Source organism: Bos indicus, chromosome 22 (genome assembly GCF_029378745.1).
Source record: "Bos indicus isolate NIAB-ARS_2022 breed Sahiwal x Tharparkar chromosome 22, NIAB-ARS_B.indTharparkar_mat_pri_1.0, whole genome shotgun sequence".
Classification (NCBI taxonomy): Eukaryota; Metazoa; Chordata; class Mammalia; order Artiodactyla; family Bovidae; genus Bos; species Bos indicus.
In genome coordinates, this window is record NC_091781.1 from 52771070 (window position 1) to 52786862 (window position 15793).

General features: G+C 42.7%; 1 protein-coding gene across 1 annotated transcript; it reads right to left on the reverse strand.

The window, feature by feature from the left end:
* Positions 1-257: 257 nt before the first annotated feature.
* Positions 258-13981, reverse strand: FAM240A (family with sequence similarity 240 member A). The gene is made up of 3 exons (XM_019984238.2): positions 13904-13981; positions 2631-2776; positions 258-1128 (listed from the first exon to the last, which is right to left on the reverse strand). The coding sequence occupies exons 2-3, from the start codon at positions 2771-2773 to the stop codon at positions 1026-1028; spliced, it is 246 nt and encodes an 81-aa protein (XP_019839797.1). The 5' UTR covers positions 2774-2776; positions 13904-13981; the 3' UTR covers positions 258-1025.
* Positions 13982-15793: the final 1812 nt, after the last annotated feature.

Below are 15793 nucleotides of genomic sequence, written 5' to 3' on the forward strand. Positions count from 1 at the left end.
AAGTGCACCAGGCCTAGTTATAATTTTCACTTTAAGAAGCAGCAACCCTGTAAGGGGATCTGAGGGATAGCTGGGAAGTGACAATGGTATTTCAAAGTCCAGAATCTATGTGACAGACACTTTGTTGGGGTGGCAAGATATACTTTAGCTGAGCTGCCAGCATATGGAGATTTAAAGCAAGAAAATGAAGAGCACATGGGACTTCCCTAGTGGTCCAGTGATTAAGACTTCTCGCTTTCACTGTTGCGGGTGTGGGTTTGATCCTAGTCAGGAGAACTAAGATCCTGCATGCCTGAATGGCCAAAACAAAGAGCACACATGCCAGCAATGGCATGGCAACCAAGTTAGACTAAAATTATCCTAATCTTATTGAGTGGTTCTATGTGAACGTGTTTTTGAATAAGCCAATTAAATTCATGTGAAGAAAACATAATATTAGATCAATTAATTTATGAACCTTATACTATTGACTATTTACAATATTTTTATTGCTGCAGATAGGTGCATTTCTCTTATTAAAAGAAAACAAGAGAAAGGATTACATGATCTGTTTCTTAGGAGAAATGTCGAGCAACAGTACTGTGCAAATGTTGAAAGTATTGGGTTGGCCAAAAGTTCATTTGAGTTTTTCCATAAGATGTTATCAAAAAGCCTGAGTGAACTTTTTGGTCAACCCAGTATGACTATAAAAATCATCACCCACCCCCACCTTGTGTGCTTAGAATTTCAAATATTGGGATTTCAAAATTGGAAGATAATAATATGGAAATAAAGTAAGCTGCATAGAGCTTTGATGTTAGATAATTCCATCTTTAGACGTGCTGGGAATAATATTCTGGCTCCCATGAAGAGAGGACTATCTCGGCTAATAATTCCCACTCAGCACTGGAGAAGGATCCCCAGGTGAATCCCCTCACAGGTGGGGGGAACAATGGTATGGGATATGTATGGTGTAGCAGAGGGACTAAGGGATTTGCACTGGCTTGTCCTGGCAGAATAACCTCAGTGCTTTGTATCCTCTGGTGTCAGTGCAGCTCTTGGCCAACGTTAGCCTGCTTTTCTGTCTCATCTGGATTGTTGCGTAGTCTCAGCTTTGTTTCCACTTTCTGCTTCCATTCTTCCCTGAGCCTGAAAACAGAAACAAAATATACACAAATGGAGTGTTCCTCTTCATGACTTTTGGTTCAGGGAAGCTCCTGTCCCTTTTATTCTGAAGGTGTTTTAAGTATGCTTGTGTGTGCATGTGTGTGTTTGGGCTTGAAAAGGTATGCAGAGGACTTGCAAATTTAAATATATACATATTTGAAATCTCATTTCTATTTGAGCCCTGGTGGCTCAGATGGTAAAGCATCTGCCTACAATGTGGGAGACCCGGGTTCAATCCCTGGGTTGGGAAGATACCCTGGAGAAGGAAATGGCAACCCACTCCAGTACTCTTGCCTGGAAAATCCCACAGACAGAGGAGCCTGGTAGGCTACAGTCCATGGGGTCGCAAAGAGTTGGACATGACTGAGTGACTTCACTTTCTTTCTTTCTATTTGAGTACTATTTTAGTCTTAATTTCTAAAATTTCCTTTGAAAGTGCAATATCTTTAAAGTTTAAGAGGGGGGAAAAGCCCTGCCAATCTAGAATTGTTTACCCAGCAAAGCTATCTTTCAAAAACCAGAGGTGATATAAAGTTGTATTCATATGATTGCAAGGTTCTTACCCTCTACAGGAAATGATATATCACTTGAAGGCAGACTGTGATAAGTATATAAATCCTAAAGCAAACACTAGAATAACACAGAGAGATATAGCTAAAAAGCCAATAGAGGAGATAAAATGGCTAGCATACACATGCCCCATAGCCCCTGGCTACACAGTAGCTGTGGTCTTAGTGCACAGACAGCAACTGAACTGTTCCCTCTGTGGGAACAGACAAGCTGGCCTGTCCTTTCCTGTGGCCTGTAGGTGACTCCCTGCAGTCATCAAGAGGCTGTATGTGTGAGGGTGGTGAAGTGCCACTGTTTCCAGAGACAGCAACCCAGGTCTGCTCATATGAGTCACTGCTCTCCACTCGACTTGCTTGGCTAGAACAGGGTTGCGTACCAGAGGGCCAAGAGCCTCCCAGAACCGTGCAGGACATCCTGTGTCATTATCCAAATGAGCACTGACCATTAACTGGTCATTGTCTCCTTTGTTTGATTGTTATTCATGGATACATCTGTTGACACACTCCACAAATTTAGTGTAACCCTCACACACTAGAAATGGTGACAGAGAGGAGAGATTTTTCTGGTTATAAAGATGAGAGCTGTGTACACTTGTTAACTTGGAAGAATTTCTTAAATTACTGCCCATAACCACAGATGGTGGCAGGACCACATTCAGGGAAAATTAAAATAATTGCATCCTCTAGGACTGGCATTTTTCTGGGGAAATTAATTTTGCTTTCAAAAAACACACAAGCGAAGGTCATTATGATGTGTCTATGTAGGTTTATGAATTATAACAGAGTACCCTCTGGTGGGGCATGTTGCTGGTGGGAGAGGCTGTGTGGCGGAGTTTTGCTGTGAACCTAAAACCACCCTAAAAATCAAAGTTTATTTTTAAAAATTAATAATAAAAAAGTAGACAAGGCACGTACTTTCTCAGTGCACTTCTTCCCAGGCGATGTTCTTCTGATTCTCGATAGTAAGTCTGTTTGCCAATTTCCCTTTCCCAGAAGCGTTTGAGCTCGTGACAGGTGTTCCGGCAGAAGACCTCCCGGCGGACGTACTGATTGTTCATCCCCTGAAAAAGTAAATATCGACTGAACCCCCACAGAACATGCTCCCTTGTACTCTGGAAGGTACAGACCTTGCTGTTTAACTCCCGAGGGAGACCTCAATCAGGCACAAAACCTCGTGATAGGGACACACTGGTTTATCTATGAGATCCAGGGATGTGACTGCAGAAGATCCCCGCTGAAGCATGTCACAAGTGAAGTGAAAGTCGCTCGGTCCAACTCTTTGCGACCCCATAGACTATAGTCCATGGAATTCTCCAGGCCAGAATACTGGCGTGCATAGCCTTTCCCTTCTCCAGGGGATCTTCCCAACCCAGGGATCAAACCCAGGTCTCCCACATTGCAGGAGGATTCTTTAACAGCTGAGCCACAAGGGAAGCCCCAAAATACTGGAGTGGGTAGCCTAGACCCTTCTCCAGCATCTGACAAATACCTCTGTCCTTCCTTCCGCCTCACAAATGAATGACTTCTCAGCTTTTTATCAGCAGGAAGTATGAGCCAGGCATTTTATGCTATTGGTCCCTTTAGTTATCGTATCTCCATGAGTCAATATCCCCTTCCTCATTTTCTAGGACAGACATTTGAGGAGTGATTAAATTTGCTCTAGGTCTCATGGCTGTAACAGGCAGAAGGCAGGCTGCACACCTCTGAACATTTTCAGGCTCTTTACTAAAGAGATGTGTCACAGAAAATAGTCCCAACATCTGACACAACAGAGCGAGCAGCTCGGTGTGCACGTGCATGGGTGTACATGCACATGTGTGTATATGCACACGTGTGTGTGGAATCATACATGTCAGATACTCAATAATGCTCACTTTTTACATGAAGAGACCACTGCCCAACTCCCAGACCTCGGTGGGTCCAGCAGACAGGTCAAAACAGGGGCTGAGGGGTGAGAGTGGGTGCAGGGAAAGGAGTTAACGGGCAACTGGAAGTGTCCAGGGAGGCAGAGGCACGGGTGACGGAGGCATTCTGAAGAGGTCAACTCCACGTGGTGAACGAAAGTGAGGGGTGTCAGTGGAGCTGCCCAGGCCATGCCTGTGCAGACAGGCAACCAGAGAAAGAGGGTTGTGCAGGGCAACCCTGAGCAATGCTGGACAGAGTTTGAGTTGTTTGGGCACCAACATCCAAGGGAACTCCTGAAGGGGTGTGTGGATACTCGGTCTGGAATCAGCATGAAGTTCTGGATCACAGCTCTCCCAGAGGGACGGGCAAGGACCCTAGGGCAGGATGGAAGCGAGACAGGTTTGAAACCAGACGTTTACTCCAGACCTATCAGCTTGATGCACCTTCTCTTTGCCAATAATTCTCCAGGTCTCAGTCTCCTCATCTTTAAAATTTCTCTGAAGATTAAATTTGATCATAAATGTAAAAGTGTTTTGCAGTTTATGAATTCTGATCTAAATATAGCCTTTTGTAATTCTAAAACCTCAAATTGTACAGGATATAGGACAATAATTAGCAGTAAGTAATCATCACAACCTCCCCCCAACTTTTTTTATAGACATGAAATAATTATACTTCTCTTTTCTTTCTGAATCAGTGTCTGTTGACCTTCACTGAACTTGGAGTCATTTGGGCAGCTTTACAAAAAATGGATGCCAGGGATTCCTCCTTAAGGAGTCTAATTTCATCAGCCTTGAAAATGTACTGGGTGTCAGGATTTTTACAAGTTCCTCCTGTGATTCTAACCTGCAAGTCAAGGTGAGAACTCAGTCTTTGATCCTGTCCTCTTGTGTGTTGGTCATGTCTGTGTCCAGAGCTGGCTCCAGGGAGGCTAAGGTAGTGAAGGCTGGACCTAGGTATGTCTCAGCAACAGCTGTCTTTCAGGGTAGACACTATTTTGCAGGTAAGGAAGTTGAGTAGCAATCTGACCTTATCAAGGTCATATAGCTGGTAAGTGGGGCAGCTGTCATACTCAGGGGCCAGGCCCCATCCCCTGCCCCAATTGTTCCCTAAGAAGGAGGAGAGTGATTTTCTTATCTCCTGGAAATGCTCAGTGATCTCACAATTTCCTGGCGAAAGAGCAGAGATCCAACTGACTTTGCAGAAAGCTCCCAGAGCTTTTAGGAAATAAGATTATCCTATGTTTTATTTAAATATATTAAAGGGTGTACTGGTGCTCAATAAATATTTGTTGGGTTGAATAAATGCCTCCCACCTCCAAGTTATCTTTATCCTGAAGGTCTGGCCAGGAAGTGGCAGTGTTTCCTGTGGCAGTGCTTCAGGCATTGAGGGCCAGTCTGTGGGGCCAGTGAGGGGCACCCTGAGGTCACCTGGCCTGGTCTGAGGGCCTCAGGGTGCTTCCTAAGGGTAGGGACATGCAGGATGAGTGGGTAGGAGTGCCCAGGGTGTAGGAAGTGGACTCTGCAGAGACCTAGGGTGAGAGCCCTGCAGAAACAGAGGGACAGAAGCAGATGGGGTGGGTGGCCTGGTAATGTTTTTGGGTTGTGGAAATGTTTTGTATCTTGTTTCTCATCATGGTGACACAGCTGTATACAATGCTGAAACTTATCAAACTGTACACCTAAAGCAGGTGAATTTTATTACACTTAAGTTATGTCTCAATAAATAGAGAAAAACTGTCTTCTATCTTTGGACTAGAGATTCATCCAAGTTCCCCAGTTCTAACCTCCTTGGAGATTCAGCATCTCATTGTTAGGATTTAGCCCATCCCCTCACAGATAATACACATTTCCAGGAACATTTGTGTTTTCTCGCTTCTGAAATAAGGACAACTACTCTAGCTTGCAGAAAGGTGACAAGGAAGATATCAATAGTCAGAAAGTCCTTTGAAAATGTGGAAGATTGTCTTCAATGAATAAGTGACTATTCATCTGTATCTGTTCAACAGTGCCAACAATGCCATCCACCAGACTGCATTCCCAGGTGGCACAGTGGTAATCTCCCTGCCAATGCAGGAGATGTAAGAGATACAGTTTCAATCCCTGGGTCAGGAAGATCCCCTGGAGGAGGAAATAAGGCAACCCATTCCAATATTCTTGCCTGAAAAATTCCACTAACAGAGGAGCCTGGCAGGCCACAGGTCTTGGGGTCGCAAAGAGTCCGATGTGACTGAACGACTGAGCAGATAGCACAAAGCATTCCTGTTGAGAGACTCAGTAGTATTCCTTCCAGTCAATCACCACCAACTCAGAAAAGCCATAACTTCAATGACAATTATAAACTTTACCTCACAAAATTAATGCATGCTTAAAGAGAACAGCAGCATGTAACACCTTCATAGAATTCAGTTAAACAAAGCGTGTTGAATTTTTCACCATCCGTGAGGCATCAGTACTGCCCCAGGGGCTGATTGATCTTAGTGAGTCAGCTGAGACAAAGGCACATTTGCCCATTGCTAACTGCTGTGCCAATCATTTAACTTCCCAAGTCTCTGGTTACTCAGAGTATTAAACCCACATTGAGGGATGTGAGAGTTATCTTCATAAGAATCCTATGACTCTCGGCTAGTTGTGGTTCACTGTGTCCCAGCTGACCAAGGAAACTCCAATACATACACATTGCTGAGCTTGGCAGCAGCAATGGAATGGACCAGCAGCAGGGCCTGCAGAGATGCAAAACCCACCAGCTCTGATAGGAGGAGCTGTGGTCCCACTGGGTGGAGTAGACCCTCACTACTTTTTTCTCTGTCTTCTCAGCATGCTTTATTGACTATGCCAAAGCCTTTGTGTGGATCACAACAAACTGTGGAAAATTCTTAAGAGATGGGAGTAGCAGACCATCTGACCTGCCTCCTGAGAAATCTGTATGCAGGTCAAGAAGCAACAGTTAGAACTGGATGTGGAACAACCAACTGATTTCAAATCAGGAAAGGTGTACGTCAAGGCTGTATATTGTCACCGTGCTTATTTAACTTATATGCAGAGTACTTCATGAGAAACGCTGGGCTGGAGGAAGCACAAGCTGGAATCAAGATTCTCGGGAGAAATATCAACCTCAGATATGCAGATGACACCACCCTTATGGCAGAAAGTGAAGAAGAACTAAAGATCCTCTTGATGAAAGTGAAAGAGGAGAGTTGGCTTAAAGCTCAACATTCAGAAAACTAAGATCATGGCATCTGGTCCCACCACTTCATGGCAAATAGATGGGGAAACAGTGGAAAAAGTCAGTCAGTCAGTCAGTCAGTTTAGTTGCTCAGTCATGTCCAACTCTTTGCGACCCCATGAATCGCAGCACGCCAGGCCTCCCTGTCCATTAACAGGCTTTATTTTTGGGGGCTCCAAAATCACTGTAGATGGTGACGGTAACCATGAAATTAAAAGACACTTGCTCCTTGGAAGGAAAGTTATGACCAACCTAGACAGCATATTAAAAAGCAGAGACATTACTTTGCCAACAAAGGTCTGTCTAGTCAAAGCTATGGTTTTTCCAGTAGTCATGTATGGATGTGAGAGTTGGACTATAAAGAAAGCTGAGCACTGAAGAATTGATGCTTTTGAACTGTGGTGTTGGAGAAGACTTAAGAGTCCCTTGGACTGCAAGGAGATCCAAACAGTCCATCCTAAAGGAGGTCAGTCCTGGGTGTTCATTGGAAGGACTGATGTTGAAGCTGAAACTCCAATACTTTGGCCACCTGATGCGAAGAGCTGACTCATTGGAAAAGACCCTGTTGCTGGGAAAGATTGAAGGCAGGAGGAGAAGGGGACGACAGAGGATGAGATGGCTGGATGGCATTACTGACTCAATGGACATGAGTTTGAGTAAACTCTGGGAGTTGGGCGATGAACAGGGAAGGCTGGTGTGCTCCAGTCCATGGGGTCGCAGAGAGTCAGACACAACTGAGCGACTGAACTGAACTGATAGAAAATCATCACAGATATAAAAATACTGAGCAGCAGCAGCTGCCAACTAGATCTAAGTGTAATTTATTGGATCTCTATCCAATGATGACAGAATATAGATTCTTTTCAAGTGCACATGAGGCAAGTCACAAAATAATTCCTAAAACTAGTAGGTGAGTTTAGCAAAGATGCAGGATATCAGTTCAATACACACAAATTAGTGTATGCTACCAATGGGCAATTGGAAATTGAAATTAAAGAGATAATACCATTTACAATAATGCCCCCCAATTAAATACTTAGGTATAAATCTAACAAAATGTGTACAAAATGTTGTTGCTAAAAACTGCAAAATGCTAATGAATAAAATAAAAATTTAATAAATGGAGAGACATATCATGTTAATGGATTAGAAGATAGCATAGCAGAGATATTAGTTCTCCAAAAATAAATCTATAGATTTATTGCAATTCTAGCAAAAATCCAAACAGTATTTTTAAAAATAATTAAAGGCAAAATAATTCTAAAACTTATACGGAAAAGCAAAAGGACTAAAGTAACTAAAGCACTTTTGAAAATGAGGAGTAAAGTTGAAGAAATTATACTACCTAATGTTAAGTCTTACTGTAAAGCTATAGTAATGTAGATGTGTGATTTCAGCAAAAAAAAAAAAAAAACAACAAAAAGCACATCAAAGACATGTCTTGACAAATAGTGTTGGAACAACAGGATACCAATATGCCAAAAAAAAAGAAAAAAACAAACCCAAAAAATCCTCTAAGGCCCACACCATGTATAAAAATTAACTTATTATAGATTTAATATAAAATGTAAACCTATAAAACTCTTATAGAGAAAATCTAGTTTTGTGTGTGTGTGTGTGTGTGTGTGACTTGGGGCTAGGTAAAGAATTCTTAGATATGACATAAAAAGTACACTCCATGAAAGAAAAAAAATTCAATAAATTGGGCTTTATCAAAATTAGAAAGTTTTGCTCTCCAAAAAAGAATGAAAAGATGAGATACAAATTGAGAAGAAAATATTTGCAAATCATGTCTATGACAAAAGATTTGTGTCCAGAGTATATGAAGAACTCTCAAAACTCAACAGTATGAAAACAAGCAACCTAAGTAAAAGACGGGAAAACCACTTTATCAGACACTTCACCAAAGAGAATGAATAGATAACAAGTAAACATTAAAAGATGTTGAACATCATTAGCCACTAGGAAATTACAAATTAAGTAAAAAGTGCAGAGATACTATTATATCCTTATAAGAATGGCCAAAATAAAAATTAACATATTGACAATATCAAGTGCTAGAGAGGAGAGGGGTGGAGCAATTGGAACTGTCAATGTATGACTTGTCAAATTAAACATATTCCCACCATATGACCCAGGATTCCATTCCTAGGTATTTAGCCTAGAGAAATGCAAACCTCGGCTTCCCAGGTGACTCAGTGGTAAAGAATCCACCTGCCAATGTAGAAGAAGCAAGTTCAATCCCTGGGTTGGGAAGCTCCCCTGGAGAAGGAAATGGCAACCCACTCTGATATTCTTGCCTGGGAAATCCCACGGACAGAGGAGCCTGGCTGGCTACAGTCTATGGGGTCGCAAAAAAGTCAGACACAACTTAGCAACTCACCAATCAACAACAATGAATGCAAGCTAATGTTCTAGCAAAGTCTGTACACCTAACCACAGTTCTATTTTTCATGCCAAAAAGGGGAGACAACCAACAGTCTTTGAATGTGTGAATAACTGTTGAACATCTGAAGGATGAAATACTGTGCAGTAATAAAAAAGAATCCTGTTGATATTTTCAATAACTTGGATGAACCTCAGAGGCATTCATGTTGAGTGGAAGAAGCCAGTCTCAATAAACTATATACCCTTTATGATTCCAGCTGTGAAGAGATACCCCACATCCAAGGTAAGAGAAAACCAAATAAGAGGTTGGCACTGAGAGAGGGCATCAGAGGGCTGACAGACGAAAACCACAATCACAGACAACTAGCCAGTCTGATCACACGGACCACAGCCTGTCTAACTCGATGAAACTAAGCCATGCCGTGTGGGGCCACCCAAGATGGGCGGGTCATGGTGGAGAGGTCTGACAGAATGTGGTCCACTGGAGAAGGGAATGGCAAACCACTTCAGTATTCTTGCCTCGAGAACCCCATGAACAGTATGAAAAGACAAAAAGATAGAACACTGAAAGATGAACTCCCCAGGTCAGTAGGTGCCCAATATGCTGCTGGAGATCAGTGGAGAAATAAGTCCAAAAAGAATGAAGGGATGGAGCCAAAGCAAAAACAATACCCAGTTGTGGATGTGACTGGTGATAGAAGCAAGGTCCGATGCTGTAAAGAGCAATATTGCATAGGAACCTGGAATGTTAGGTCCATGAATCAAGGCAAATTGGAAGTGGTCAAACAGGAGATGACAAGAATGAACATCAACATTCTAGGAATCAGCGAACTAAGATGGACTGGAATGGGTGAATTTAACTCAGATGACCATTATATCTACTACTGTGGGCAGGAATCCCTGAGAAGAAATGGAGTAGCCATCATGGTCAACAAAAGAGTCCGAAATGCAGTACTTGGATGCAATCTCAAAAACGACAGAATAATCTGTTTGTTTCCAAGGCAAACCATTCAATATCACGGTAATCCAAGTCTATGCCCTGACCAGTAACACTGAAGAAGCTGAAGTTGAACAGTTCTATGAAGACCTACAAGACCTTTTAGAACTAACACCCAAAAAAGATGTCCTTTTCATTATAGGGGACTGGAATGCAAAAGTAGGAAGTCAAGAAATACCTGGAGTAACAGGCAAATTTGGCCTTGGAGTATGGAATGAAGCAGGGTGAAGGCTAATAGAGTTCTGCCAAGAGAACGCATTGGTCATAGAAAACACCCTCTTCCAACAACACAAGAGAAGACTCTACACATGGACATCACCAGATGGCCAACACCGAAATCAGATTGATTATATTCTTTGCAGCCAAAGATGGAGAAGCTCTATACAGTCAGCAAAAATAAGATCAGGAGCTGACTGTGGCTCAGATCATGAATTCCTTATTGCCAAATACAGACTGAAATTGAAGAAAGTGGAGAAAACCACTAGACCACTCAAAGGAAAGTGAAAGTGAAGTCGCTCAGTCGTGTCCGACTCTTTGCGACCCCATGGCCGGTAACCTACCAGGCTCCGCGGTCCATGGGATTTTCCGTGCAAGAATACTGGAGTGGGCTGCCATTTCCTTCTCCAGGGGATCTTCCCAACCCAGGGACCGAACCTGGGTCTCCTGCATTGCAGACAGACGCTTTACTGTCTGAGCCACTGACCTAAATCAAATCCCTTATGACTATACAGTAGAAGTGAGAAATAGATTTAAGGGACTAGATCTGATAGATAGAGTGCCTGGTGAACTATGGACAGAGGTTCCTGACATTGTACTGGAGACAGGAATCAAGACCATCCCCAAGAAAAAGAAATGCAAAAAAGCAAAATGGCTGTCAAGGAGGCCTTACAAATAGCTGTGAAAAGAAGGGAAGCAAAAAGAAAAGGGGAAAAGGAAAGATATACCCATTTGAATGCAGAGTTCCAAAGAATAGCAAGGAGAGATAAGAAAGCCTTCCTCAGTGATCAATGCAAAGAAATAGGGGAAAACAATAGAATGGGAAAGACTAGAGATCTCTTCAAGAAAATCAGAGATATCAAGGGAACATTTTATGCAAAGATGGGCTCAATAAAGGACAGAAATGGTAGGGACTTAACAGAAGCAGAAGATATTAAGAAGAGGTGGCAAGAATACACAGAAGAACTGTACAAAAAAGATCTTCATGACCCAGATAATCACGATGGTGTGATCAGTCACCTAGAGCCACACATCCTGGAATTTGAAGTCAAGTGGACCTTAGGAAGCATCACTACAAAGCTAATGGAGGTGATGGAATTCCAGTTGAGCTCTTTCAAATCCTGAAAGATGATGCTGTGAAAGTGCTGCACTCAATATGTCAGCAAATTTGGAAAACTCAGCAGTGACCACAGGACTGGAAAAGGTCAGTTTTCATTCCAATCCCTAAGAAAGGCAATGCCAAAGAATGTTCAAACTACTGCACAATTACACTCATCTCACACACTAGTAAAGTAATGCTTAAAATTCTCCAAGCCAGGCTTCAGCAATACATGAACTGTGAACTTCCAGATGCTCAAGCTGGTTTCAGAAAAGGCAGAAGAACCAGAGATCAAATTTCTAGCATCCATTGGATCATTGAAAAAGCAAGAGAGTTCCAGAAAAACATGTATTTCTGCTTTATTGACTATACCAAAGCCTTTGACTGTGTGGATCACAATAAACTGTAGAAAATTCTGAAAGAGATGGGAATGCCAGACCACCTGACCTGCCTCCTGAGAAACCTGTATGCAGGTCAGGAAGCAACAGTTAGAACTGGACATGGAACAACAGACTGGTTCCAGATAGGAAAAGGAGTACGTCAAGGCTGTATATTGTCACCCTGCTTATTTAACTTCTATGCAGAGTACATCATGAGAAATGCTGGGCTGGAGGAAGCACAAGCTGGAATAAAGATTGCCAGGAGAAATATCAATAACCTCAGATATGCAGATGACATCACCTTTATGGCAGAAAGTGAAGAGGAACTCAAAAGCCTCTTGATGAAAGTGAAAGAGGAGAGTGAAAAAGTTGGCTCAAAGCTCAACATTCAGAAAACTAAAATCATGGCATCCAGTCCCATCACTTCATGGCAAATAGATGGGGAAACAGTGGAAACAGTGGCTGACTTTATTTTTCTGGGCTCCAAAATCATTGCAGATGGTGATTGCAGCCATGAAATTAAAAGACGCTTACTCCTTGGAAGGAAAGCTATGACCAACCTAGACAGCATATTAAAAAGCAGAGACATTACTTTGCCAACAAAGGTTCGTCTAGTCAAGGCTATGGTTTTTTCAGTGGTCATGAATGGATGTGAGAGTTGGACTATAAAGAAAGCTGAGCACCAAAGAATTGACGCTTTTGAACTGCGGTGTTGGAGAAGACTCTTGAGAGTCCCTTGGACTGCCAGGAGATCAAACCAGTCCATTCTAAAGGACATCAGTCCTGGGTGTTCATTGGAAGGACTGACGTTGAAGCTGAAACTCCAATACTTTGGCCACCTGATGCAAAGAGCTGACTCGTTGGAAAAAACCCTGATGCTGGGAAATATTGAAGGCAGGTGGAGAAGGGGACGACAGAGGATGAGATGGTTGGATGGCATCTGGACATGGGTTTGGGTGGACTCTGGGAGTTGGTGATGGACAGCAAGGCCTGGCGTGCTGCGGTTCATGAGGTCGCAAAGAGTCAGACATGACTGAGCGAATGAACTGATATGACATTCTCTAAAAAACAAGCCTATAATAACTGCTTTTGGTTAGAGATAGGGGGAGAGCATAACTTCAAAGCCAGAGCTGAAGAAATTAGGGGTGGGGGTGATGGAATTATTCTGTATCCCAACTGTGGTGGTGGTTCCACAGAGCTGAATATGTGATAAATTCTTAGAATTGAGCACACACAGAAGAGTCATTTTGCTCTATGTTAACATACAAATCAAAATTTAAAAATAGAACAGAACTGTTTTTGATTTTTCACTGATTTGATAAGATGCAGTCATTGAAAAGTCTAAAGATTATTTATGATCCCTGAAACACCACAGAACCATCTCAGTTGTTGTGTGGACCAGCTGCACCAGTATCACCGAGGAGTTGTTATGAAGGCAGAGTTTATCAAGACCAAAATCCGAATCAAAATCTGCATTTTAACCTGATCCCCAGATGATTCACGCACATAGGAAAGTTTAAGAAGCTCAGCTTCAGAATTACAAAGACCAGAGTTTAGTACATCTTCTTAAGCATCAGTCTTCTGAGGAGCCCGCTGTAGCTGAGCATCTCTATTTGAAAGGATGTTGATTCCTCTGAGGTTTAGCATCTCCCCCTCAATATGCACTGTTTTTGTTTACAGGAAATCATCTTATCAGAGCCTTGTTAAATGAACACTGGAACAGATTTCTGGTTCTCTCACAGAGCTGTTTTGATTGCATTACTTAAATATATAAACTTGATATGGAAAAGTCCTGTTGAGATTTCTAAGCAGTGGAATTCCACCATTCCCAAACAGGTGTAAGGTGAGAATTCAGAGGGAAAGATGAACCTCAGTGGCTGAAAAAGACAGGGTTACAAGAACTCTCTCCGTTCACTCCCCCCTGAGAAGGGCAAGATGAACTTCCATCCCATGTACACTCAAGTTCAACATCCTTTACCTTTGTGATGAATCTGCTGCTGTCTTGATACGGTGTCAAGGAGGGTGAGTATTGCAGCTAGGGTTTGCAGCAGCTCCGGTCTGGTCCTGAAACCTCAGGGCATCAACCCTTTATATGTGGAGGGGAGGTGTTTCAGAAACGACTCAGCCTTTCAAGGTTACAGGCACCAAATTAGTAGCAGAATCACAGAGATATCATTCCAGGCACATGATGACCTCTTTCCTGGTGAAAAATAGCCCCCATCGCCTGTTCCCCCTACCAACCTCAGGGCAGGTAAGCTTCTGCTCTGGCAGGCCCTGCAGGGACCATGACTTGGCTAGAACCAGAGTTATTGTGCAAAATGCTCTGGATTATCCGTGAGCTTGAACCTGCTGTGCATCAGGCTGCCCTCTGCCCTTCAGAGAGTAAACGAGCCCAGGATGGTGTGACAAGCCACGCTTCGGGGTCACTTTACAGGATGACTTAGAGATGTGTGTTGTCCTTTGGAGCCGCTAATCCACTCAGGGAGCTTGGTGATGACATTTCACAGTTTGCTTAGTTCTCCCCCAGCAGGAGCAGGAACTGGACACCGATGACCATCTTCCAGCAAAGGCATTAAACTGAGAAGGGCTTCTCAGTTGAAAGGGGCCTTCAAGCAATTTCAAGGAGCTTGTTGAGTTCTTGGGTTAAACATCTGAAATGGTCCCTATCTGAGAACAGTCAGGTCATCTTCAGACCCTGCTGGGCTACTAGTAAGCGTGCTTATAACTTAATTATATGAGTGTCAGTGTCAGAGCTCAAGCCTCCACTGTAAAATCCGAGGGCAGTGATGCAAGTGGAATTGCTGATGTTCAATCTGTAGAGGTATTTTAATAAATCTTTTCTCTCCTACTGTGAATGCCTGTTGGAATAGCAGAACTAGATCATGCAGTGGAGATTTTCTCATCAGGGGAAGAAGGAGCTAAGCATCACCTATTCAAAATGATAGCAACAGCAACGCTGATATCACTGGACTGTATGTAAAGGTAAAGATACCCATTTTGCTTTTACTGTTTTTCTGCTGATACACGTTATATGCAAACAGAGAGGACAGGATAAAAAAGCTATTAAAATATTTATTCTGTAAGTTTTTAACTGCATCTTCCTCTTTAAAAGAAATACACAATGGAACAATATTTAATAGGTGAAAGATTGTCTTGAAAGTTTTTTTTTTTAACTGACATGCCATATACATATATTCCTCAGACCTTAGACAAACCATTAGCAAGTCCTTTAAGAAAAAATGTATCAACCTGAGCTTCTGAAGAGTTGCTGCTCCTTTGGTGCTCACAAGTGATCTGAAAACCTACTTAAGGCCCTAGCATGGAATTTCACAGTCTCCATAATTCATTTACTCCAAAGGACAAACATTTCTGATTTTCGTAGTTTGAATTTTGAATTGACAACACGGAGTCAAAAGATTGACGGACCCATGTGACCCATGACGTTGCTGAACCACTGAATTCACCAGCCCTAGATCCCAGGGACAGAGGAGCCTGGTGGGCTTCCGTCTATGGGGTCGCACAGAGTCAGACACGACTGACGCGACTTAGCAGCAGCAGCAGCAGAGGCTTCCAACTTAGGAAACCATCGTAAGTGAGAACATGAATTTCCTTCATAGTCCTCAGTCAGTTGAGATGTTCTTTCACATCTTTTTCTCTAGAATATAATCTATTCTTTCTCCTTTCCTGTTCTTTCTGAATTTTCCCTCTCCTCATCTTTCTGGTAAGGTTTCCATACACACTGGCTCAGACACACACATGGGAAAAGGCATACATTTGGAGGCTCTGGGCTTCCCTGGTGGCTCAGCTTCCCTGGGCTTCCCTGGGCTTCCCTGGGGGTAAAGAATCTACCTGCAATGCGGGAGACCTG